The sequence below is a fragment of the Python bivittatus genome, unplaced genomic scaffold, assembly GCF_059951505.1.
Source record: "Python bivittatus isolate LINGU-HERP-01145 unplaced genomic scaffold, Pbiv_v1 ctg000980_np1212, whole genome shotgun sequence".
In the NCBI taxonomy this organism is placed as follows: Eukaryota; Metazoa; Chordata; class Lepidosauria; order Squamata; family Pythonidae; genus Python; species Python bivittatus.
This window is the reverse complement of record NW_028277125.1, coordinates 17,777,624-17,801,527: the sequence shown is the minus strand read 5'-3', so window position 1 is coordinate 17,801,527 and position 23,904 is coordinate 17,777,624. Positions and strand designations below refer to the sequence as shown.

General features: G+C 36.4%; 1 protein-coding gene across 3 annotated transcripts in view; it reads right to left on the bottom strand.

Annotated features, from left to right (window-relative positions):
- The window catches only part of SI (sucrase-isomaltase), a 108,611-nt gene that overhangs the window by 8,352 nt on the left and 76,355 nt on the right, over window positions 1–23,904 (bottom strand). Inside the window, exons 35-45 of one of the 3 annotated variants that reach the window (XM_015888779.3) lie at window positions 23,614–23,748; window positions 22,133–22,217; window positions 21,398–21,536; window positions 14,302–14,435; window positions 12,844–12,878; window positions 12,640–12,756; window positions 5,876–6,024; window positions 2,317–2,401; window positions 2,157–2,213; window positions 511–635; window positions 218–306 (exon numbers count right to left, since the gene is read on the bottom strand). In XM_015888779.3, coding sequence (XP_015744265.1) covers window positions 218–306; window positions 511–635; window positions 2,157–2,213; window positions 2,317–2,401; window positions 5,876–6,024; window positions 12,640–12,756; window positions 12,844–12,878; window positions 14,302–14,435; window positions 21,398–21,536; window positions 22,133–22,217; window positions 23,614–23,748 — 1,150 coding nt within the window. Of the gene's footprint in view, window positions 1–217; window positions 307–510; window positions 636–2,156; window positions 2,214–2,316; window positions 3,035–5,495; window positions 5,618–5,875; window positions 6,025–12,639; window positions 12,757–12,843; window positions 12,879–14,301; window positions 14,436–21,397; window positions 21,537–22,132; window positions 22,218–23,613; window positions 23,749–23,904 lie in introns of those variants that run through there. The other 2 variants (XM_025169255.2, XM_088131888.1) reach the window with 2 other exon arrangements.

Here is a 23,904-nt window from a genome sequence, read left to right as displayed (position 1 = left end):
ATTTTTGGTGGCCCAATTTAATACATTTTCCCCTATAAGAAAGCTGAAATAGGTGTGTAAACCTCCAACAGATTAAATGCAACTGTTTGTTTTAAGGGCCAAAAATTTAGGCCCTACCCTCCTGACATTGCCTTCTAGAGTTCTTGGAAGCCATTAAAAATTATGCTTTTAGTCCTAAAAAATATTTACCTTTCCAATCTATCAAGGTTACACTTACCAATTTTTGTTCCATCATCCCAATAAAGAAGTCCTTGAGCAGCCCCATTATCATCCAAAGCAACTGTAAGTCCCATTAAATTTTTTCGACTAAAAAAAGAAACTTGCTTTAGTTTTTATCATTGTTCTAAACTGAGCTGAAGAATATTCAGTTCATAATATTCTATCATCCACCCACACTTAGAGATATAACATATTTACATTCTATTTTAGCTTCCAGTACTTCTCAATACAAAGTTTGCTTTGATTCACCACCAAGAAGAAGGTACCAATATTATGAGACATTGTTCATACCTGGCCTTGGTGTTTAAAGCAGGCAGCTGCCATGGGATTATATAGCCACCTCTGAGATGAAGGTTGATATGATCAAGAGGAGTTGGTAATTTTCTGAGCTGTCGCCTTGTGCCAATGTTTTCATCCTATTTGTAAAAATGACAGTATTTTTCCATGTTGTTCTCCCTACCTCCAAAAAGCTATGGAATCCTCCAGATTTACTTACAAGCGTAACTAGCTACTGAACAATGTTTTCAGCAACATTTGATTCAAATTATCATCAGTTTTTACATCAGTCCCCCCCCTTTTTTTTTTTTAACCTTAGTCTTCTTATTCTTGAACTCAGCTGAGTGAAAGCCAATTGCTTTTAAATTCCATGGAAATGAATGGAACTTGAGTTACTCAGAATTATCTTAGCAGAATGATTTCAGTGGGACTGAATTAAAAAAAAAAGGGGGTAATACTGATTAGTATTTAAAACCTGTCATGGGACTGCCTCTCCCCAGTGACAGCTACCCATCCCATCAGGTCCAGCAGGAGATGTTTGTTGCAGGTTTCATCCACTCAAGAGTGTCATCTGACAAAACCCAGGAGGAAGGCCTTTTCTGCTGCTGTACCCACTCTATGGAACATCATTCCCCCCAGGGTCAGACTGGCACCGATCTTGATGGCCTTCTGGAAGGCCCTGAAGACCTGGCTTTGCCTTTTGGCCTGGGGATCAGAGAGTGGTATGGAGCCCATAAAATGGCTGTATTGTTCTTGGATAACTATGCTGTCCTGGTGACTGTACCATATGGTTTTTAATTGGTTTAATTGTTTTTAACATTTATATGGTTTATATGGTTCCTTTATTTTTGGGTGGTGGTGGTGGTGGTATTGCTTATGTTTTAACTGTAACTGCCCAGAGTCATGAATATGAGATGGGTGGCTATATAAATTGAATGAATGAATGAATGAATGAATGAATGAATGAATGAATGACGTCCAATCCTTTCCCAATCAACTTTCTTGAAGCTATGATAAGAGTACATTGATTCAAACATATTGGGTAGGATCCAAAGTCTGAAAACCTCAAACTTAATCATATTTAGAGAAGACTGATTGCACCTTGTATGACTTTAGTTATTCAAGGCTAACTTAAGACATAGAAATTGCAATGAGTCTTTTCTAAGTATGACTGTGTTTGGAGTTTTCATGATACAACTCTGTGAAGTAGGAAGGCTATAATCATATATTTTGGATCCAAACTATATGTTTTATTCTTCCCTGGATATATTGAAACTGGAGCGCTCAGAATTCCCAGCTAATGAACACTGTGTTCTCCTATTTATGTGAAGAGAAATGTTTTCTTTTAAGGCATCACTGAGGTAACTTTGTTGTTCAAGAGCCACTTTCATTCCTGTGTACCAGAGTTTCTAGGATACAGTCAAAAACTGGGTATGGCTTGTCCCAAATAGAGGAAAATGAGCAGGACCAGAGGAGTATTAATTACTATTTATTTAATTAAATATTGGATTAAAAATAACATTCTGCCTCTGTCATTGGCCAGTTAGATACTTCAAAGAAGGCTAGAAGAAAGCATGAAAACTTACTACTATTAAAATCTGTCCAACAATTCACAGAAATAAAACTTAGGTAAAAGGAGCAAAAAGAAATATTTTACTTACTTTATAATAATCATACCAGCAGGCATCTGGAAAGTAAGCTTCCACTTCTGTAGTGTTCTAAAATTTAAACAAATGCATTAATATTAGAGAAAAGATTGTTCTTTCTGAAGAAAAAAATGAGCTTACCCATATTTATTTTTTTCCCCCTCTCTCAACTTACTTCATATAGTGCAGGGCTAATGAGTAATGCAGGTCCCCAGAGAAACTGCTCCTGTATACTCCATGTTTCTTTATCATCTGTAAATCTAAAAGTAATATAATGAATGATGATGTAGAGCAGGGTTGGGCTGGCTTCAAGTTGGTTGGATCTACTTTGTATTTATAAAAACTTTAATATCTACCAACAAAAATGTAAAAAAAAAAAAAAAACATACTTGTAATATTACACATTCCTTGCAGAATGTCCAGTTCTGGTTAGACCAAGCTTTCTTCATTTCTGCAACCTAATTTAGAAGGAAAATGCCTCTTCCTCCTTTGCAGTTATTGAAACTTAGTCAGAAGCCTTTGCCAATCTACTTCAAGTCATCAAAAAAAAAAAAAAAAACACCACCTATCAGTACATTCTGAATAAAGTTCTGATTTAGAGCTAAAAGAGCATTATGCTTCTTGAAAAATCAAATACAATGACTGTGTGCCAGAAATGCTACTATATATATTTGGTGTGAAAAGACTGCTCTAAATGTTGAAGAATACAGCTCTTTTTGAGGTTAAATTTCCAACCTGTGGAGTTTTTTTTTGTGAGGAGAGGAAAGGGCATATTCCCCTTTTTAAAAGGGATATATACAGATGTTATTTTATTGCAAACAAAATCTAACTTTTGAAAGCTTACGTACCATTAATTAACACCTATTGATGACTCTTCACTTCAGAGAGGCTTACTAAAAGATAGGACAGAAAGTACACGTGACTCTGACATTGTTAGGTCAGTTGTTACTCTTCAGTCATCCTGGACTAACTGTTAAATGGTTCTGAATGTGAACAGAATTATGGTTATCATTTTGCAAGAGTTTTCTTACACTTTTTGATCTGGAAGATATGGCTTTAAGAAGCAGCATGCTCAAACCCTAATTCATCTTCACATACTGTATTATTAATTCTTTCTCACCTCTTAAATTTCAGTTTTGGACATCCATTTTCAAAGATCCAGTATGTTTTTACCAACCATAAAACAACTGATTTCCTTATTGAGTGGCATGTAATTAAGATGACATGAATGAAAATCATATTCAAATATTGGACTTGTTTGTATTTTAAAAAATCAACATAAATTATAAGACTACATGTTCACTGAATGGTGTATACATATTTAATTGTGTTTAATTTTATCTTGCTTATTTTCCAAGGAATTGTGGGCAGCTATGCTTAAAATGGGAGGAAAAATGGGCAGGCACATTTTCCTGAATGGGCTCCATTTTATTGTCATGTAAACATATCTTCAGGCTGAAATTATCCTAATTCAGGCACATTATGCAAAGACCTAATGCTGGGAATGGTGGAAGGAAAGAGAAGAAGAGAGCCAGTTTGGTCTAGTGATTAAGGCTCCAGGGTAGAAACCAAGAGACTGTGAGTTCTAGTCCTACCTTAGGCATGAAAGCTGGCTGGGTAACTTTGGTTATTGTTGTGGGGAAACTGGGAGGAGGAAAGAGTATTAGATATGTTTGCTACCTTGAGTTATTTATGAATAATTTGTTGCTTTTTAATGAGACTGGTGGTGACAAATTTGATATATAAATAATAAATAAATAAATAAAAATAAAAAAGGTGGGACAAAAAAATCTAAAAAAAAAGATGGTCAGCTGCAAGGTGGATGGACTCAGTTACAATGGCAATAAGTGCATAGCTGGAAGACCTGAAAGACTAGGTTAGGGACAGATTGTTATGGAGAAAATCTGTGTGGTTGCTAAGAATCTTGATGGCACATAATCAAAGTATATATTACTGGTTAGATACTGTTATCATGTTATCACAAAATAACATGACTTAACTGGACTTCTGATTGGGATCACTATTCTCATGAATATATATATATAACTATTTGTTATTCAGCATTTTTTGAAAGAGCACCCAGTTCAGTTGATCATAGAAATGCAGCATATATAGCATAACTTGACATTTGACACAGCCTCCTATGAGATTCTAACAGAGTATATGGGAAAATGCAGGCCAGATCATGCGACTTTTAGAATTGGTTGAACATTTCTGCCCAATTAATATACATAAATGGCCCTGCACCAGACTGGAAGGAAATGTCAAGTGGCATATTGCAAGCTTCCATTTTAGGCCCTGGGCTGTTAAACTGCTTGGAGGATGGGTTAAAAAATGTGATTATTGAATTTGCAGATGGCATAAAGATAGTGGGGAGAAATTGATAGACTAGAGCAAATAGGCTGAAATTCAAAAGATGAAGTTCAAAAGAGATAAATGCAAAGTTTTACATTTCTTTGGTAAGAAAACTCAAAGGAACTCATAGGATGGGAGGAATCACACTGATAGCAGTACATGTGCAAAGGATCTGGGTGTGTTGATGGAGCACAAACTGAACATAAGTCAATAGTGTGATGCAGCTGCAAAAAACAAACACCTAACTGCAATCCTAGGTTGCACTAACAGAAGTATAGGATCAAGATTAAAAGAAGTCATCATTCTCCTATATTCCGTGTTGGTCAGACTGCATTTTAGGAAGGATATTGACAAACTGGCATGTGTCCAGAGGAGAGCAACCAAGATGATAAGATGCCTGGAAGAAAAACAAAACAAAACTGCAAAGAATGGTTGGAGGAACTGATTGTGTATGAAGATTAGACTTCAGGGAGACTTGCTAACTATCTTCAAGTATCTGTAGGTCTGACATGTAAAAGGTAGGGCAAAATTATTGAGAGTTCAAAAGACAGGACAAGTAACAGTAGATAAATTAAAAGGAAGTAGATACTGGCTGGATACGAGGGAAAATATCTTAATGGTAACAGCTGTTCAGCAACGAAACAGACAGGAGGCAGTAGACTCTTCTTATATTATTTAATCTTACAATATGTGTGGAAGTCAGCACACTGAGTAACATTTAATTTCTAGCTGTTTCAGTTTGGAATATGAAAGAACTTTCAAGAGAAAGGAGACTGAAACTTGTGAAATCGTTGTTGTTGTTATACAAATACTTAAGTTGTAGTTTCTTATTGAAAAACTGAAATCCAACAAAAAGTAATAAGAAGTAATTATTTTTAGCCCGGTAGAGGCAGGGGACATGCTTTTGAATATTAACTCATGTACAAATTAAGTGCTGTGGATGCCATAACTTTCTGCATCTACATGTTAGAATTGAGTGCAGATAAGCTTATTCCCCACCTGAGGACACATGCTCAGATGAGAATGTAGAAAATAGTTTGCTTATACAGTATAGCACAGTAGTTTGCTTCCCAGAAAAATGCAAGTCAACGAAGTCAATCCTCTCAAGGTAGCCTCTTCTGCTGAAGGAAAAATAAATGACTTTAGTCAGATAGCATTGCACATTGCAAAGCGTTGTGCAGTCATGGGAAGAAGGATTCAATACTGTACATTCTTGTGGTTGCTGGAATTACAAATTAATAAGTAAGTGTATATATGTATTTACTTCTTTTTATTCCTTTAAAAAACTTAAATAAGAACCAGAACAATTTCAAGATTACAGAAGGATTATCTACGGAGCTTCTACTTGAAATGAGCACTGAAGAATATTCAATACTTACTCGTGAAGTAAAGGGCGCACAACTGTGTTTCCATGGGCATGGGCTTCATACATCAGTGTGTACAGATATGGAAGCAAAGTATATCTGGTACTGAGCACATTCCTGGATATTTCTTCAAATTTCTTATCAAAGGCTACAGGATCTTGACTCTAAAAATTCAAATCAATATCAATGTTAGATCTTCAGAAATTTTCCTTCTTCTGCTATATCCACATGTCCTTGCTGTTTCTTACATGCATAGAAAACATTAGGAAAACTTTTCAAGTAATATATTTGTATTTTCAACATCGATGTCAGCCCCGCTAGGTAGACCAGACCAAGTAATCAATGCAGCCTATCCTGTGTTTCTACGCAAACACGTAGACCCATCATGAGGGGAGAGCAGAAACAAGCAGAGACACAATATAGTCTTCATTACACAGAAGAAAATGCATATCCAAGAAAATTTATCATCCCCAGATGGTAAACTGGTTGGAAAGAATTCCAGGAGCCATGCTCTGCAGGCTTGCAGTACCTGTTTCTGGTTATACAGTGGAACCTCGGTTTACGAACGCTTCTGTTAACGAACTTTTTGGGTTACGACCAGCTCCAGCCGCAAAATTTTGCTTCGGTTTGCGAACTCCACCTCAGGGTACGAACAGGGTATGCGGCCATTTTCCCTCCCATGACACATGGTCCACGGCCATTTTTCCGCCCCTGACACGTGGTCCATGGCCATTTTTCCGCCCCTGACACGTGGTCCGTGGCCATTTTCCGCCCCTGACACGTGGTCCGCTGCCATTTTTCTGCCCCTGACATGTGGTCTGTGGCCATTTTCCACCCCTGACACGTGGTCTGCAGCCATTTTTCCGCCCCTGACACGTGGTCGTAGGGAGGAGGACTCTCCCTCCAAGCAATAGCCACCTCCCTGTCCTCCATGCCAGAACGGATTAACGGTAATTATATTGAACCTTATGGGAAAATTTGCTTCGGGGTGTGACCAATTCGGGTTGCGACCAGAGTCACGGAACAAATTAAGTTCGTAAACCAAGGTTCTACTGTATATGCATCCTAATATGTATATGCAACTAATACTATCTATCTTTTTTTTTTAATTAACTAACTTTTGTATCTCCTCCACCCACCCTTTGCTTATTAAAAACAATGTTTAAATAGAACAATGTCTAGCTCATGAAGAAAGTACGTGCAGCAGGTTGGATGGTAGACTAGCAGTATCACTTCACTATTCTGTCCACACAAATGCTGCAGCAAATACTCAGAATTGGCAGACCAGAGTCTCTGGTCCTTTAGCAATAGGCAATAAAACTAGATCTGTCTTCACTGCTCTAGAGCTTTATTAAGTATGCAAGTGTTGTCTCCTATTCAATTTATTCTCCCACTTACTACGTTAACCTATTTTCTACAATATATTTCTAACTTTGCTGTTCTCCACAGTGGAGGACAGACACCTTTTGGAATACAGCAGCCAGCAGAGGCCAGATCAGTTAATTTGACTGACTATTTATGAGATTTATCTCCAACTTACTTTCTTTTATGCCCTTTTAGTTATAAATAACTAAGGGGTTAATGTGCCAAACACAATTCCGTATTTTTGCAGTTTAAAGTTAGCTCTGTGTTCCTGGCAGACATTAAGGTTTATAGAACCATATGATTTGAGTGAGTCTTTTAGGCCACTGAATTCAACTTCCTGCTTAGTGTGGGAATCCAAATTAAAGCATTCTAGACAAATGGCAGCCTAACCTCCATTTGAACATATCCAGTGAAAGGACTCCACCATAAGATCATGACCTGCTGGATCATGCAATGTACCTTCTTAGTCAGCATTTTGTTTCTTATGACGGCCAACCAGATGGCTCTGAGATCTTCACAAGCAGGAAATGGAGACATATTCTTCTGCAACTGGTATTTGCAAGCAACCCAGAGTAACACTGAGCATCAGAACTAATAGCCCTAAAGTACAGACCTTTACCAATGATTTGGTGATAATTTTGGAAAATCCCATGGAAGGAATAGAAATATTAATGGAAAAAATAAAGGATTTTGGTGTGTTAGTTGGTTTAAAAATCAATAATGATAAAAGGAAGATGTTAACAAAAAATATGAGGATGGAAGAGCAAAAAGAAGTGATAGAAAAACTGGTTTTAAGATTGAGAAAAAGGTGAAATACTTGGGTATTATTATGACTAATATGAATTGCACACTATTTCAGAATAATCATATTAAGACACAGAATGAACTTAAGAATAACAGGCTTAGATGAGAGAAATTGTTTCTGTTGGGAGAATTTCTGCGATAAAAATGAATGCATTGCCTAGAATTATATTTTTGTTTCAAACAATACCTATTTTGACAACTGATTTACCATTTAAGCAATGGCAGAAAGATATATATCTAGGTTTGTATGGCAAGGGGAAAAGGCAAGGGTTAAATATAAAATCCTCCAGGGTGCAAAAAACAAGCAGTATTGGGACTGCCTGATTTGATATTGCATTTTGCAGCCTGCTGTTTGGTTTGGATGAAATAGTGGATGTTGCTGAGAAATAAGAGAATTTTAGAATTAGAAGCTCAACACCTGAGGTTTGGATGGCATGACTTTCTATGGTACGATAAAGTTAAGGTTAATGTAGCTTTTAAAAATCACTATATTAGAAGTGCCATATTAAGAATATGGAATAGATATAAACCCAGATTGTGCCTGAAAATGCTTTTATGAGTCTCAGTACAAGAAGCATTTTATATTAAAAAAACCAGCAGGCAAAGAGAGATGGTTAATATATTGAGACCTGTTAGAACAAGAGCAAGGAGAATATAAGATGAAATCGAGAGAGCAATTGACTGCAGAGGGTTTTCATTTTCAATGGTTTTCATATGCACAGTTAAGAGAAAGATTTAAGGCAGCCAACAGGACATTTGGAATGGAAAAGCATAAGACAGAATTTGAAATTGAACTATGTACAAATGATGAACAGGTAATTGCTAAAATGTATAAACTTTTGTTGAAATTTGAATCAGAACAAATTAAAGACTGTATGATAAAATGGGCTAAGAATTTTGGTTATAACATATTAACAGAACAATGGGAAAATATGTGGTTGAAAGGACTGACATTTGCATTATGTTATAACTTAAAAGAGAATTTTTATAAAATGATGTACCATTGGTATATGATTCCATAAAAATTATCCAGAATATATAGTGGTACCTCAAATCTATGCTGGAAACATGAACAATATGAGGGGTCACTTTATCATGCCTGATGGACTTGTAAAAAAGCCAGGTAATTTTGGGTTCAAATACATATAGTGATACAAAGAATTTTAAAGATCAACATTGAACTGAAACCAGAACTTTTCTTGCTGGGATTAATGGATAGACAATTAGAAAAAAGTTATGGAACATTTGTGTGTGTGTGTGTGTGTGTGTGTGTGTGTGTGTGTGTGTGTAGATAGATACATAGATATGATAACTGCTGAAAGACTATTATATGCACAAAAATGGAAAGACTTTGAAATAACCACAATGGAGGAATGGTGGGTGAAGACGACAGAATTACCAGAGATGGCAAAATTGACTTGTTTGATGAGGGAAAGGACAGTAGCTATATTTATTAGTGATTGGAAACCCCTTATGGACTTTATGCTGAAGAAAAAAAAATGCAGTTGTGATTTATGAGTTTGACAATTAGGGTAGATTATGAAAAGAGGGAAATTGTGATGTAACCTTAGAGAGAGAGGGTAAAATATAAATGCATTTATAACCACTGTTAAGAAGATCTGAAGCTACTTTTTAAAATCTTTATACTCTTCTCTTCTCCTTTCTATTTTCTTTCTTTTTCTATTTTCTTTCTTATCTATTCACTGTTTTGCTTTATTTTTCTAAAATTGTATTTTTTTTATCTTGCTAAAAATTTCATCTACCTACCTACCTACCTACCTACCTACCTACCTACCTACCTATCCTTGATAGATCTGCTATGTATTTATTCAAACTCCTTTTAAAACCATCCAACCTAGTCACTCTCATCATGTCTTGTAGCAATGAATTCCACAGGTTAATTATGTCTTGCATGAAGGAGTGCTTACTTTGTCCATTCCAAATCAGTTTCATTGGCTGGCCCTTGGTTCTAATATTTTGAGAGCGGGAGAAAACCTTTCTCCATTTCATGCATGGTTTTATACACCTTGGTCATATCCCCACTCACTCCCAAAGATCCAAACATTATGTCAGTTTCTCATAGGGAAGGTGTTTGAGCCCTGATCATTCTGATTGTCATCTTTCCCACTTTTTCCACTTCTATTATACCTTCCTTTTTCAAGTGTGAACAAAATTCTATACAGTATTCCAGCTGTGAATGTATCATGCATTTGTATGAGAGCATTACAATCTAGGCCATTTAATTTTCAATCCCCTTTCTAATGATCCCCAGCAGAGAATCTACCGTTTTTGCAGCTGCCATGCACTGGGTTAACATTTTCACTGAGCCATTCACTATGGCATTAAGATCTTTTTTCCAATTAATTGCAGACAGCTCAGACCCCATCAAAATGAACGTGAAGTTAGGTTTTTTTGTTTTTTGTTTTTGCCCAGGTTTATCACTATACTTACTTAAATTGACTAAATTTGCCATTTGGATATCATTCACAGAGTTTAAAGAGATCCTTCTGGAGCTCTCACAATCACTTTCAGGTTTTAACATCCTGAATAATTTGGTATTATCCACAAACACAACCAGTTCACTGATTACCTCAAGATATGATCTCTCTGAATAACTGAGTCTACAGTTACTCTTACTGTTAGGAAGTTTTTTGTAATATTTAATCTGAATCAGCCTTATGGTGAATAAAATCCTGCACTCTGAAACAAGGGAAAACAGGTATTGACCTTCTTCTTGAGGACATCTTCTTAAGTATTTGAAGAGTGCTATCATAGTTCCTCTCACCTAACTTTTCTCAAGGCTAAACATATCTCAATCATATTAATTAATCATGTTTTTATATCAATCCTTAAGATTCAATAACTTAACCTACTTCCTTAATTAAATGTTTTTTTGAGAGGGACCTTTTATACAGAAATATGGTTTAATAGTGGAACCAATTACCAAGAGATATGATGTGCACCCTGATGCCTTTAGAATAAGGTTAGACAGTCATCTATCCAGGGTGCTTGAATTTGGAGTCTTGCACTGGGTACTTGACTTAATGTCTTAAATGGTTCCTCTCAACTCTGATGCTGCCCCCCCCCAAGGGAGTGAAACAAACAAGTTAAAACAGGTGTAGGCAACCCATGGTTTTCCAACGCCCCTTTATGCCTCCACAGTGCACATAGTATGTCCGTGGAACAAGTGTACAGGTGCACAGAAGGCACTTATTTGGCCAGTGGGTGTGGAGCAGGAAGGGGGAGACTAAGCAGTGGTTTTGCCTGTCACCATCCATAGCCACACATGATACCCAGAGAAAGCATCCCAGGCTGACCACATCAGCAAGCATTTTAGGATTGCCCAGCCTGAATTGTCTTCTTACACAAAGTCTTCCAGGCTAAGTGCCTTTGGCACATGCTATAGGCTATTCTGAGGTTGCCACCTTGAAACACTTTGGTAAGTGTTTTAAGAGAAGGCTGAGAGTTGTTTTCTCCTGCATCACTGATCCAAGGTAGATTGAGGCCATCCAGATTGTTCTGCCATGGCAAATTGGGTAGCTTCTTTGCTTTAGCAAAGCAAATCCTTCACTGAATGAATCACTTTGCTGGAGGAAATCTTAGTTGCTTTGCAGAAGACTAGTGTCTTTAGTTTAACTCTGATCCAGAGTTGCCTCCCTTATCTTTGTGTGTGCAGAGAGATGGGCTTCTCCATCACAATAGAAAGATTACTCCACATTGTTTCTTCTTGGTGTAGCACCCACTCCTTCCAAGCAACAGAGTGGAAGAAACTGGTTTCCCAGATCAGGAGCTAATTAGCTGTGTAGATTATTTGGTTACTAGTTTTTCTTAGTCACAGCATTTTTAAGGAAGTTCATACATGCAAATATATAGGTGTTACACTAATTAATATCATTCATTACTAGTATGTAAAGGGTTGGGAGCCAATCCTATCTATCATAGTCAGATGGATCAAGGAGATGGAAGATGGGATTCACTGTGACCCATGCTAACAGGATGGAACAGGAAGGAGCAGCTGTGGGTGCTGTTATCCATATTTTAGGTGATCTGAGGTTTTGAGCTAGACTAGCCAGAGGGGAAACAAATATGAAGTCCTGGAGGACGTGAGTCTTTGATTTAGTTGCAAGTCTTACTAAACTAATTACAGTTATTACTTTTTGCTCAGTATTTTCTCCTTGTGTTGTCATTTTTAGCAGGGCAGACAAGAACATGAGAACCAGTTTGGTCTAGTGGTTAAGGCTCCAGTCTGGAAAATAGGAGACTGTGAGTTCTAGTCCCACCTTAGGCATGAAAGCCAGCTGGGTGACTTTGGGCCAGTCACTCTCTATCAGCTCACAATGTCAGGCTTGGGCAACAAGCCAGACAGTCAATTCCTGTCACAACCCGCGGATCAACATTTAGTTGATCCAAAAGAAGCAGACCCTGCACATGCAAGAAATAATGGTGTGTGTGTGTGTGGGCAGGGGGAGACAAGAACATTAATAATGGCCTGACAAACGCTATAGAATTTTGGAGCATGAACCAGAAGTTCTGCTTAAGGAACCAAGAGGAAACTGATTTTCACCATGTTAGGAAACATCAGTACTAAAAACCTCATTTTCTAAACTTACCACAAATCCAATGCCATTATGATTTCTGGAATATGGATAAAAGGCACCCAGTTGCATCCAACGGGCACACAATTCATAAGTTGTATTTTCATTGAAGCCACAGATATCTGCTCCAGTCTGTACATATTAAAAATATTTAAATATTAATCTCACTTTTATTAGAAATAAAAAGAAACTTTGGAAATTATTGTGAGACAAACTTACATAGGATATTCCAAAAAGGCTAAATTCCATCATACCTGAAATAAAAGTAATATTGCTTTATCAGATGATTTCCCTTGTAATAGTCACTATATTAACCTCTTGTAGGACATTCTTTTTTTTTCCTTTAATGTAGAGATACATGTATTGTCTCAATCCAGTCCATATCAAAATTGCAAGCATTGATTGGTTCCACTCAATCTTCTGCAAGTTATTAAAAAAGAAAAAAACAACCACACTTCTTTCCCTATGCAGATTTCTTAAATAAACATTGGCTTTAGTGCAATTATCCCAATGTACACATTTTATATATGTAACTTTCCATATCTTGCATTTTAATATGTGATTTTATAATATATTCATGATGTTCAATGAACTTTTAATTCTGGGAGCAGTGTGATATGATGGAGGCTATATTGATAGATAATTCCATTATGTTTTAATGAAATCTATAACAGATTTTGCATCCCTGTTGTTAAGTTTCATGTTTTACAACTGAAAACTGTTATACATGTTATACAAAATTGAACTTGGCTCAATGATACAGCGTTTTTTTGTTTCTTACAAAAACTCCTAAATCAATCTGCTTCATTTCAGAAGGTAGTTAGACTAGAAGGAGGCTCTCCCTGCCAAAAAAAAAATGGGTGACATATTTCAAAGGAACTAGCATATATTATGCACTTATGTATAATTATGGATTTATGTATTTATTTTTGCTTATAAGATAAATGATCTATCAGTGGGTTCTTTTTAAAAAAAAATCTCTATTTTCCAGTTTACTGAATAAGATACAATGCTAAAAGAAACATTTATTCTGGGACACGTTAGAAAAATGTAGGCGAATGTACTAACATCACATACACATTTCAAAAGAGTGCAGCCTGAATGTGTTCCCTAATTGGACTCATGGAAATATCATTAAGCAAGCACAATTCACCTGTATGACAAGGAAAAAAAAATATGTCACATGCACAATGGCCATAAGAAGAGTGATATAGAATATGAAAATAATTGGTTTCAAATGCAATACTTGCAATACATAGTTATAGCACTTCTCTGGAAGAAAATATAAAGTGAGGAACAAGTTGTATTTTTTTAAGTTTTCAATGTACTAACAAGAATGAAGGTTAATTCATAAGGAACTGACCTCTGCAGAAGATTAAGTGCTCTTGATGAGTATCTTACATGCCTTTTATTTCTTAATATTCAATAGCAGCCTATGTCATTAATTATGTTTTGCTGATATATCCAGAAATGGAGTACATAAATAAAACTGATGACTACCAAAAAAAAAAAAAAAAGTATGCACTCCACTGCAAAAGTGGCTAAATAAGCATTAATAGCAATAACTTTATAATACTGATATTAAGAGGAGTCTGTTACTTAAAGTTTTATAAATGGTAAGAATTATATTTGTTTACATAAAACCTATTAACCACATGCAAATTAGCTTTCACTTACCAATTATGGATTTGTAAAGTTGGTCCCATTTTGAAAAGTTATCCCCTAGCCAATGCCCTGCCCATTTGCCACTCGAGGGATAAGTTGAACGAGAAATGACAATGCCACGTTCCCCAGTGATACTATGTAGAGCACTAATAACAGAAATAAAGCCACATTTAAGGTGAATCATTAAAAACCATTATATGTATGGTATACATACATACATACACACATACATGCAGAAGTATAAAGACAATGCAAATAGTTAAGGCCACTACATCAAGGCTACATCAAGAGTTTTAAATACATACATACAACCATTGTTAGTTTGGAATGTGGAGGTAGAATTCTTCAAATATCTAAAGTCCTACAGATCAAATATTTGAATAGAGGAAAAGATGTACTTCCATCCTGTATGTTAATTCCCCAACTTTTGGTGTGAGAAATTGCTGAGAATAAATTTTCTGTTAAAATATGGGATTGGGCAAGGCAAAGCTGAATGGTGTAAAACTTGTCATATTTGCTGTAGAGGGCTCAGAGAAAGGACAGAGACTTAATGAAGGACAGTGGGAAGACCCATTACCAAGGCAATGATCAGACAAGCATGGCTTAATCCCATTCTAAGAAACTGACTTTAGAAAGTACCTGACACAGGCCCCTCCCTAATTCACATAATGATAACGTGAAGGAGGAAGGTAGCATATTCAGATTTGCAAGATTCTATTCTACTTAAAGTAGTTGTAGACCTATATGACATTGATTTCTTTGTCCAGTCTACCCTATAGGGCTGACATCTGCATAAATGCTGGGCCAACATTTGCCTGGCAATTTCTCTGAAGTTTTCTCCTCCTCAGAAGATTCTGTATTTTTTTCTTACTCTCAGAATGAATACTAGAAATTCTTACTCTCAGAATCTTCTCTTGGCAGTGTTTTTCAGCTGATTTTATTGTTGGACATAATACAAAGTGCTTTGCTGTTGTTGTTTTCTCTAACACATTTTTCTATCATGCTGAATCCTCTTCGGCTGCCCACGCTTCCCAATTTGAAAAAGCTCAATTGGAGGAATGTTTTCATTATATCGTCCCTTGGGATTTAATTAAAGCAGACCGCTGAGAGATGATTATATAGCAAAAGATATTCACACACAGCCCTCAGCCACCTTGTAACTAAATTAGTGGAATAACATAGCATTCTGCCCATGATAATTTCTCTGAAATTCTATTCTGCTGGGAAAGAAATTTAGAAAACACATTCTCTTTCATCAAAATTGAATGAGAAACAATATAAAAAATAAAAATAAAAACAGGAAATTATCTATCTATCCATTCACCATCTATCACAATAACATTCGTCCAAATATATCCTGACTTCAGGACAAGGTAATATTTTCTGCTGTTTGTTGACATTTTGGACACTTTCCCCATTTCAGAAAACAGCAAGCTATTATCATTTGGATCTAAATTAGGAGTCAGCATCTGTTTCTGTCTTAAGGCATCCTTGAATGTTATTATGTGATAGATAGGTATAAAATCTTTCAAGAACTTGGCATTATCAAGTGAGATCTCATGAGATACTTTGGAAAAGTTAATTTTATTTTAATGTTTTGGAAGCCCAAAAACATACTGCTGACTAGTTTGATTAGTAATGCTTTCAACTGAATACAGATAGTCCTCATTTAGCAACTGCAATTGGGACCAGCAACTTGGCTGTTAAGAAAGCAGTCGCTAAGTGAAAATCATATGACCATGACTGTGCTTACAATTTTACTTCAGCTTTCCTTTGTTTTATACCATCAGAAGTAAGACCCCAAACAGTTGGGTGAGTCCAAATGGCAGGGAAGGTTTCCGGAACTGAACTCATGAGGAAGCCAGTAAAAGGGCAAACCTTATAGCTCTTTTGCACCACTCCCCCACCCTTTGGAATGTTCTCCCCAATGCTGGGATAATTAGCAAGAAAGGAATTAATGTTTACATTCATTGGAGAGGAAGGGATTCCAAGAGAGTAAGCAGGCACACAGTGGGGAATACACATTGAAAGGAATGTGCTAGCACTGACTGTTTGCCTAGCTCCTCAAGTGGCAGGAGCAGCTTAGGAGGCAAACAAAAGCCTTTAATGTGAAACTGATTGTGGTCTTGTCAGTTTCAGGCAGCAGCTGCCAGCCAACCTAGGCTTAATTAAAGTTAAAGTCATAGAGCTGAGTTTGTGAACTTGTAGTTAGCAATTTTTAGGGACATGCTGCGCTGTGGAGAAAAGCAGCTCAGGAAGAGAGTATTTGCTTAAGCAATCTCTCCACTCTGTGAGAGGGGGGGAGAGAAAAATGGGCAGGCACAGGACAACAAGTAATAACCAACTGTAATGGCAAACAGGTAATTGAGAGAGAGAGACACTGTGAAGATCATAAATGTGGGTATTGGTCACAAAGTTACTTTTTCAGGACCATCATAACTGCAAACAATTGCTGTCCAAGGAAGTCACTAAACAAGGACTACCTGTAGCCCTTTTTTCCAATGGCCTGAAAAACTATCCAGCCTGATCTAAGTTTAGGCAGAGCTTATCTATGGGATCTATTTACAATGATTGATAAAGTCCTACCTTAATCCCATATTAGTCTTGCCTAAAGTTGTATGAATTGGAAATACAAGCTTCTGAAGGGCTCTAGTTCTAGGTGAAGGAATTTGCTAAATTTGGAACAAGCTTAGAAATGTATGCAGTCCATAACTCTAAGTTTTCTGAAAGTTAGGATTTATCCTGTGGTTTATCCTGTTTCCTGGAAGCTGATGTATTAGTTTTGAAGTGGGGGGTTGCATTTCATTGATTTGCCAATGATGCTAATTGCAAGCATGCTGAAAAAAAATTAAACAAAATATTTATAAGGATCACAAAATAGAAATGCTATCATTTTACAACCATGCATCTTTACAGCATCATTTTAGAACCATGTAGCGGAATATTCACTAATCAATGAGTATGCCTTCAATGGAGTCCTCAGATCAATATCAACCAATGTGCTGTTATGCCTATTTTCAGAGGAGTCAGATCGGGCCTCATCATTAATTCCTCAATTTCCCTCATGCATTATGGGAGTCTGCCTTCAGAGCAAAGTTCTAAAACATCATCCAGAAGCTTCATTTGGTCGAGAATGTGGTAATGGAGGTAGCTATGGGCACACTGCACTGGCTCCTGATATACTTCTGGGTGTCATGCAAGGTGGTTATTATCTCCTACAAAGCTCTGTATATGTAACGGTATGTGGGAAAGACCTCAAGAGACTGCGCCAAGAGACGTTGCCAAGGTAACAGTCAGATAAGAGACAGCATAGCATACAGCTGGATAGTGAGTGAAGCAAAAAGCTCAGAAGAGACCCTCCCTAGTTTCTCGGGCAGGAAGATTTGCAAGATTCTGTCAATAGAGCTTCACAATAAAGGAGAATTAGCTCAACTGATTTTGATTCCTATCTGGTTTACCCTGCAAGGACAACATCAATCTTGCAAGTCTGAAAGTACAATTCTCTCCCGTTTCCCCTGTCTCCTTTCCTGCCCAAGAAACTTGGGAGGGTCTCTTCTGAGCCTCTTGGCCCACCTACTATCCAGCTGCAGGCTGTGGTATCTCTTATTTGACTGCTTCCTTGGCAGCGTCTCCTGGTCAGTCTCCTGAGGTCTTTCCCACATACCATAACAGTATGGCACAGAACTGGATTACTTGTCGGACCAGCTGCTTCTGACTATCCTACTCACTCTTATAAGATGGGCATACTCCAGGTCACTTCCCTGAACCGATGTCATCCGATGTGACCTAGGAGGTGAACATTTTCTATGGCAGAGCCTGCCTTTGGAATGTTTTCTCCCCTTCTCCTTTGAATTTCAGATTGCCTCAACCCTGTTAGCCTTCCAGAAAGCTTTAAAATTCTGTTTTTCACTCAGGTATTGGGCCAGGATGAACCTATTTGTCTGTATGTTGTTTGATATATTAGATATGGGTTTTAACCCTAGTTTTTAATCTGTGTATGCCACCCAGGGTCACTTCTGTGGGATGGGCATCCATATAAATTGTTTAAATAAACTAATACATGTTGTTTCTCTTGATTCTATATGGCTTTTTTTAAATCATTATGGGTGGGGGGTTTGTTTGTTTGTTTAACTTTTATTTGATGAAAGCTGCCTGGAATTGTGATTTAAAAAGTTATATGAATCTTCCACATGAACAAATTCAGTAACAAGAATTGCTATTCAGTGTATGCTTTTATTGACCATATTTTACACTGCCGTGATTGAAACTTCACTGGGAGCTAATTGGCTTCTGGCCTCATCTTCAGTGTGTATGTGTGTGTGTGTGTGCGTGTGTGCACGCGCACGTGCACTTAAACAAAGTGGACAATCCTCACATCTTCAGTGAGGATAAATGAAAGGCAACCTCCATCCCACATGGACTTCCCTAAAATTTATTACTTGCTGTGAAAGTCTTCCTATATGCCTCTCTACCAACCGAAGCTAAGTGGTGAGAACACAGGATCCAGTCTTTCTATTGTGGAATTCTCTACTTCACTTTTACCTAAAGAGATCAGACTAATTTCCTCCCTCTGTTCTGATGGGCTGTTGTATTTTGTGTTGGTGTTCCACTTGGCCTTTCAGTGATTTTAATCTGCTCTCTCTCTCTATTTTAAAGTTTGATCATTTTACCTTTGTACATTGCTTTGCAGTTTCAAAACAGGATTTACTCTGGGCAGAAGGACAGGATAAATCAGGAAATATTTTATAAATAAATAAAAGTAAGATGAACTTGTCATTTCTTCTCTATATTATCTTTTTTTTTTTTTTTGGAGGAAGTACAAATACATGCACGCACACATCATTTAATCCTTCATTCTCAGCTTCATCTAAGACATCATTACAACTAGTGCTGAATTATTGTCTGCTGACAGTGTTCAAATAATATTTGATCTAACTGGCAATAGACAAAGCTGAAATGCATTCCTTTCTCATCAGCAATTTTGTGAAAGTTCTGATTGTCAGTGAAATGTTAGAATGCTAACAGATATAACATTCACTCAGGTGAACATTGTAATCTTTTCCCCTTCTCTCTTTTCATGGCAATATGAAACTTATCCAAAGGTCATTATAACTAATGGGGGGGAAATGCTGTTCTCTGTCTGTTCACTGAATTGGAAAGTAAACAACCTAGGTATATTATCATAGATCTGGCATTGTTTAAAATAAAAGCTAACTCAATCAGGAATTAGTGTGTCATAAAGATGTCCGGGAACAGACAGAATACATTGTTAAAGCAGAAGTATTTCTTTGTTTCTTTCCATTATATTCATCCTCTTGCCCCTCTTTAACATTTGCCTTTTTTAAAAAGTGAATTGCTAAGATTATTAATTTACGAATGAGTATACAGAGCACTTAATTTAAAACAATCATTCTGCATATCCTACATGGAATCCTAGCCAAACAATACTAGCTTTTTAATTAAAGCAGTCCATCATGCACTAAGCTTGGAACAAGAGGTTATTTTCTTCTTCAATTCCTAGTGCTACAGTCTTAATGGCATATTGAGAAGCTGAAAACTGTTTCATGTCATCAAGGAATGGCAGAGCCCTTTTTATTACAGTTCACGGCTGGTTCATCACACAGGAGTGTCTCAAGTTGGCCTTTGCAGATTATGTTTCAAAATGAATCCATCTCATAAACTCAATAAACTGTATCTGAATGCACCAGGATTTGGTGACATGTGCATAAACATCCATATTAAGCTATATTCAAACTACTAGCCTGGCCATTTTATTTTAAAAACAGGTCAGCAATTGCACTTCCAGTTCATAACATTTTACAGAGGAAATATGTAGAAATAATTACTCCCAACTAGGTGAATAGTTGGGTCTCTTAATTTTGTATCCCAATATACTTGCATATTTAGTAAGAAGACAGCAAAGCATAAAAGACCAGTCAAACTGGAAAGGCAAATGTCCCCACGGCACCCAGATTCTACAGAAGGTTGCAGTTGTATGGTACTCATGGTACCTAGGAAATTAACCCCTTTACTCTGGAATGTCTAAATTGGACAGAAGGGACATTCTCTTTCTTCATAATGCTATTACAAGGAAACAGAGCAAGTTGAATAGTTGAACACAGATTTCAATATAACCAAATGCCCCTTGTGCATATCTAGAACCTGCCTACTAAACCACATTGGATATTATTATTATTATTATTATTATTATTATTATTATTATTATTATTATTATTTTGAAGTAGGGATTACAAAATGCTGTGATTGCAGAGTTGGAATGATGGCTTGTTCCCTATAACTAGTCTACTACTTTCAGATAAAAGAGAGAATTCTGTCTCATCATCAGTATTGAAGAAGTATTCAGCTACTCCTCCATGGAATGACAGCAGTCTGTCATCTCATTCAGCAAAGTATCTTGGGGCAAGTCTGTTTGTATGTAAATGATAGCTTAACCTAGTTTAAGGACATGACAGTTTCTTCCTAATAAATGTATGTGATCGAAGTGGTAAAATTTGAAAATACTCCTCTGAAATTATCAACTATCACAACTTATTGTAAGATGCTATACAACATAATACCAAGGAATGACAAATATACCAAAGATCATTTGTTTGATATCTGATCTCTAGAAAGGACTATTTCTGTTGGGCTTTGTTAAATTGCCAAGGAACTCCTTGAAGCAAGAGCAGGATAGAAACATAAAAAAATGAAAATGTTGTAACCCCTTGTCCTCAATATTGCACTCATGAATATGCCAGTCATATTCAGTAATTTCTGTTGCAGAGATAGGTCTAGAAACAGAAGCATTAAATCTCAGAAACTCAGTTCATTTTTCAACAAATCTTCAGTTGCAGGTGTCTATCATGTAATTCATCCTAGAACTCTAAATGTATGTTAGTGTGTTTGAATCGCCACAGAGAAAATTTAAAGAAATAGAACTTTAAATGAAGCTATCTCTTTACCGAACCCAGAAATCAAAGAATTAAACTAATAAATGTGTATAAATTTTTAATCATTCATGAATTATCTCTAGTAAATCAGTGTTTTACTTATTAAAAGGATGGAATAGCTCCAAAGTGATACTACTACTCAGAGAAAGATGACTTACTCATAGGTAGGCTTAGTTTGTGACCAACCATATAGATTGTGGACATCATAATGTCGAACTGGGCTTCCATCGGGCAGAATCTGTTCACTTTCCATACACAAAGTTTTCTCATTCAGTCCCACATTTTTCCCCAGTACATCTGAAATATATATATATATATATATATATAAATTCATGGGGGTTAACAGAACCAGATGAATCTACATCTGAAATTTTAAAATGTAAATTTCTATTGTTTTAGGTGAAATATTACAAAATTATAAAAAATATAACATTTTAAATAGGCTTGGCCTATACTGACTTGACTTCAGTGAAATGTAGTATAGACAACTTGCATGCTAATTCTGTTATTAGAGAACTTAGCCAAAGATACATGGAAGGGATAGAATGATAGTACCTTCACAATAACACTATAACATTTTTGGTAATGTTTATGGATATCTTGATACTCAGCAGTTTGGACAAACTAGCTGAAAATGTCTTTTAAACAAAGGCTTGCCAAGTTATACTGAACTTTAAAAGTTTGAATGTTGCTCCCATGAAATTCTTTCCTCTTTAAGACTATCTTGGTTCCACTCTTTTTTACCCCCATCATGTATCTGACTTAATTTGAAAGTTTTTATTTTAGAAAGTTTGGCTTAGCCTAAATACTGGGCATGTGAATATTTTGGCCTCAAATTCACTATTCAACAACATTCCAAGAAATTTAGAATACAGTATTATAATGACAATTACCTGGCATATATATAGGATTATTTAGTTCAGAGCTCCCACAACCAGTAACTGCTCCATTGACAAAATTTGCAGGTTCATTCATATCCTTAAATGATAAAGCAAATAAGACACAGAGATTGTTTAATGTTATTAGAATTTCCACTAACTTTTAGTGAAGTGTATATCTTATATTATAATTGGATATTTTCTTTGACAATTACATGCAAACTTGCATGGTATAATATTGCTTCTTTCTAGTGAGTATGATTAAGAGCATGAATGGTGTGCTATGATAAAGTAAGTTCTAAAGCTTAAAGTAGAAGAAATGGGATGGGTGGGGAGATATATAAGTGTAGTCAGTTGCATCTTTCCGTCTTCCTTTGTACTTCTAGAAGTATGGAGGTTTTAAATTGTGACATGATCAGAAGACACAAGGTCAGGGTAGAGACAAGTGTTTGCAGCATCACCACATTTCCTTTACACAGAGTTTGCTCTCCAAATAGTCTATATTAGGACTGTGCAAAGAGTAACTCAATAGTAACTCAACTGTGGATAGTATTGGCTTTCAAACTGAATCATTGAATCAAATGGGGTACCTCCAAATTGTGAGCTACTTGAATTGATTTGATGTAGTTTCTGATGCTTTTGATTCTGGCAACAATGTAACAATGATTCCTTCTGGGTATGGACAGATCTGTGTCAGGGATTGTTGTGATGGTCTCTCATAACTAACAGGGCAATGAACTTCATCATCTCATTAGGGCCTCACTATCAAAATCCTTATGGAGTGGAATGTGGTTTTATGGAAAGCTGCCTTTCTCAGCTGGGATTCCATGGAACTCAGGGGTTCTTCAGGAGGTCACTAGAGCCCTACAGAAATTGAGTTGCCATAACTTTAAAGTTAATCAGAAACCTATAGAAGTTGCTTGGGTTTTAAATAAAGGAATTAAACCAGACTATAAGCAGTATATACTCACACTGATGACGTTACCTAGTTGGGTAATGAAATGTCTGCAAGTGAACAACCAAGCTCAGAGAGCACCAAGGACTCTAGAAGGTATGCTGAAAATGCAGAAGGCTCCAATGGATATTAAAATGTGTTTTGTTTTGTTTTTTAAAGTTAATCATTGAATATATGGAATAGAATGGCATAGACATATGGATGAACACATTGAAAATGGGTTTTTAGTGGATCTCCCCATCTCTACCAGTAAAGAACCACCATCAACTTTCTCATAATGCATTTCAGCTGCATGATTCATTCATTTTATATCAGTTTCCCCAACCTAAAGTCTTCCAAATGAGTTGAAATAGCAATGGTTGGGAATTGAAAATTAGTGGGAATTATCAAGCTGCCCAGATGCAGCCCAGCTTATAGTCTTAGAATATTTTGTTACCGACCAAATTAAATGTCTGAAAATGCTGATTAATGTAGAAAGCATTAACTGGAAATAATGTTGCTAAATTAATCATATAAAACATTAAACAAGGTAGAAACTTACAATCCATAGGCCATCAAACTTAATGCTTTGTGATTGATTGGTGGGGTTATTGTAGACTTCTTGAATTTCTTTTTTCCACCACTGAGCTGTAGATTTGCGGAAAAAATCTGGGAAAGCAGTCCAAGCACTGTAAAACTGAAGTGAAACAGAAAATGTGAAGAAAAAACAAAACTTCCCATGTCTTGGAAAACTAAACTTCTGTTGAGGTAGCCTAACATTACATTTGCCTTTTGTGCAGTCTCATCACACTGTTCATTCATATTCCATTTTTAATTAAATACCATTCTGTAA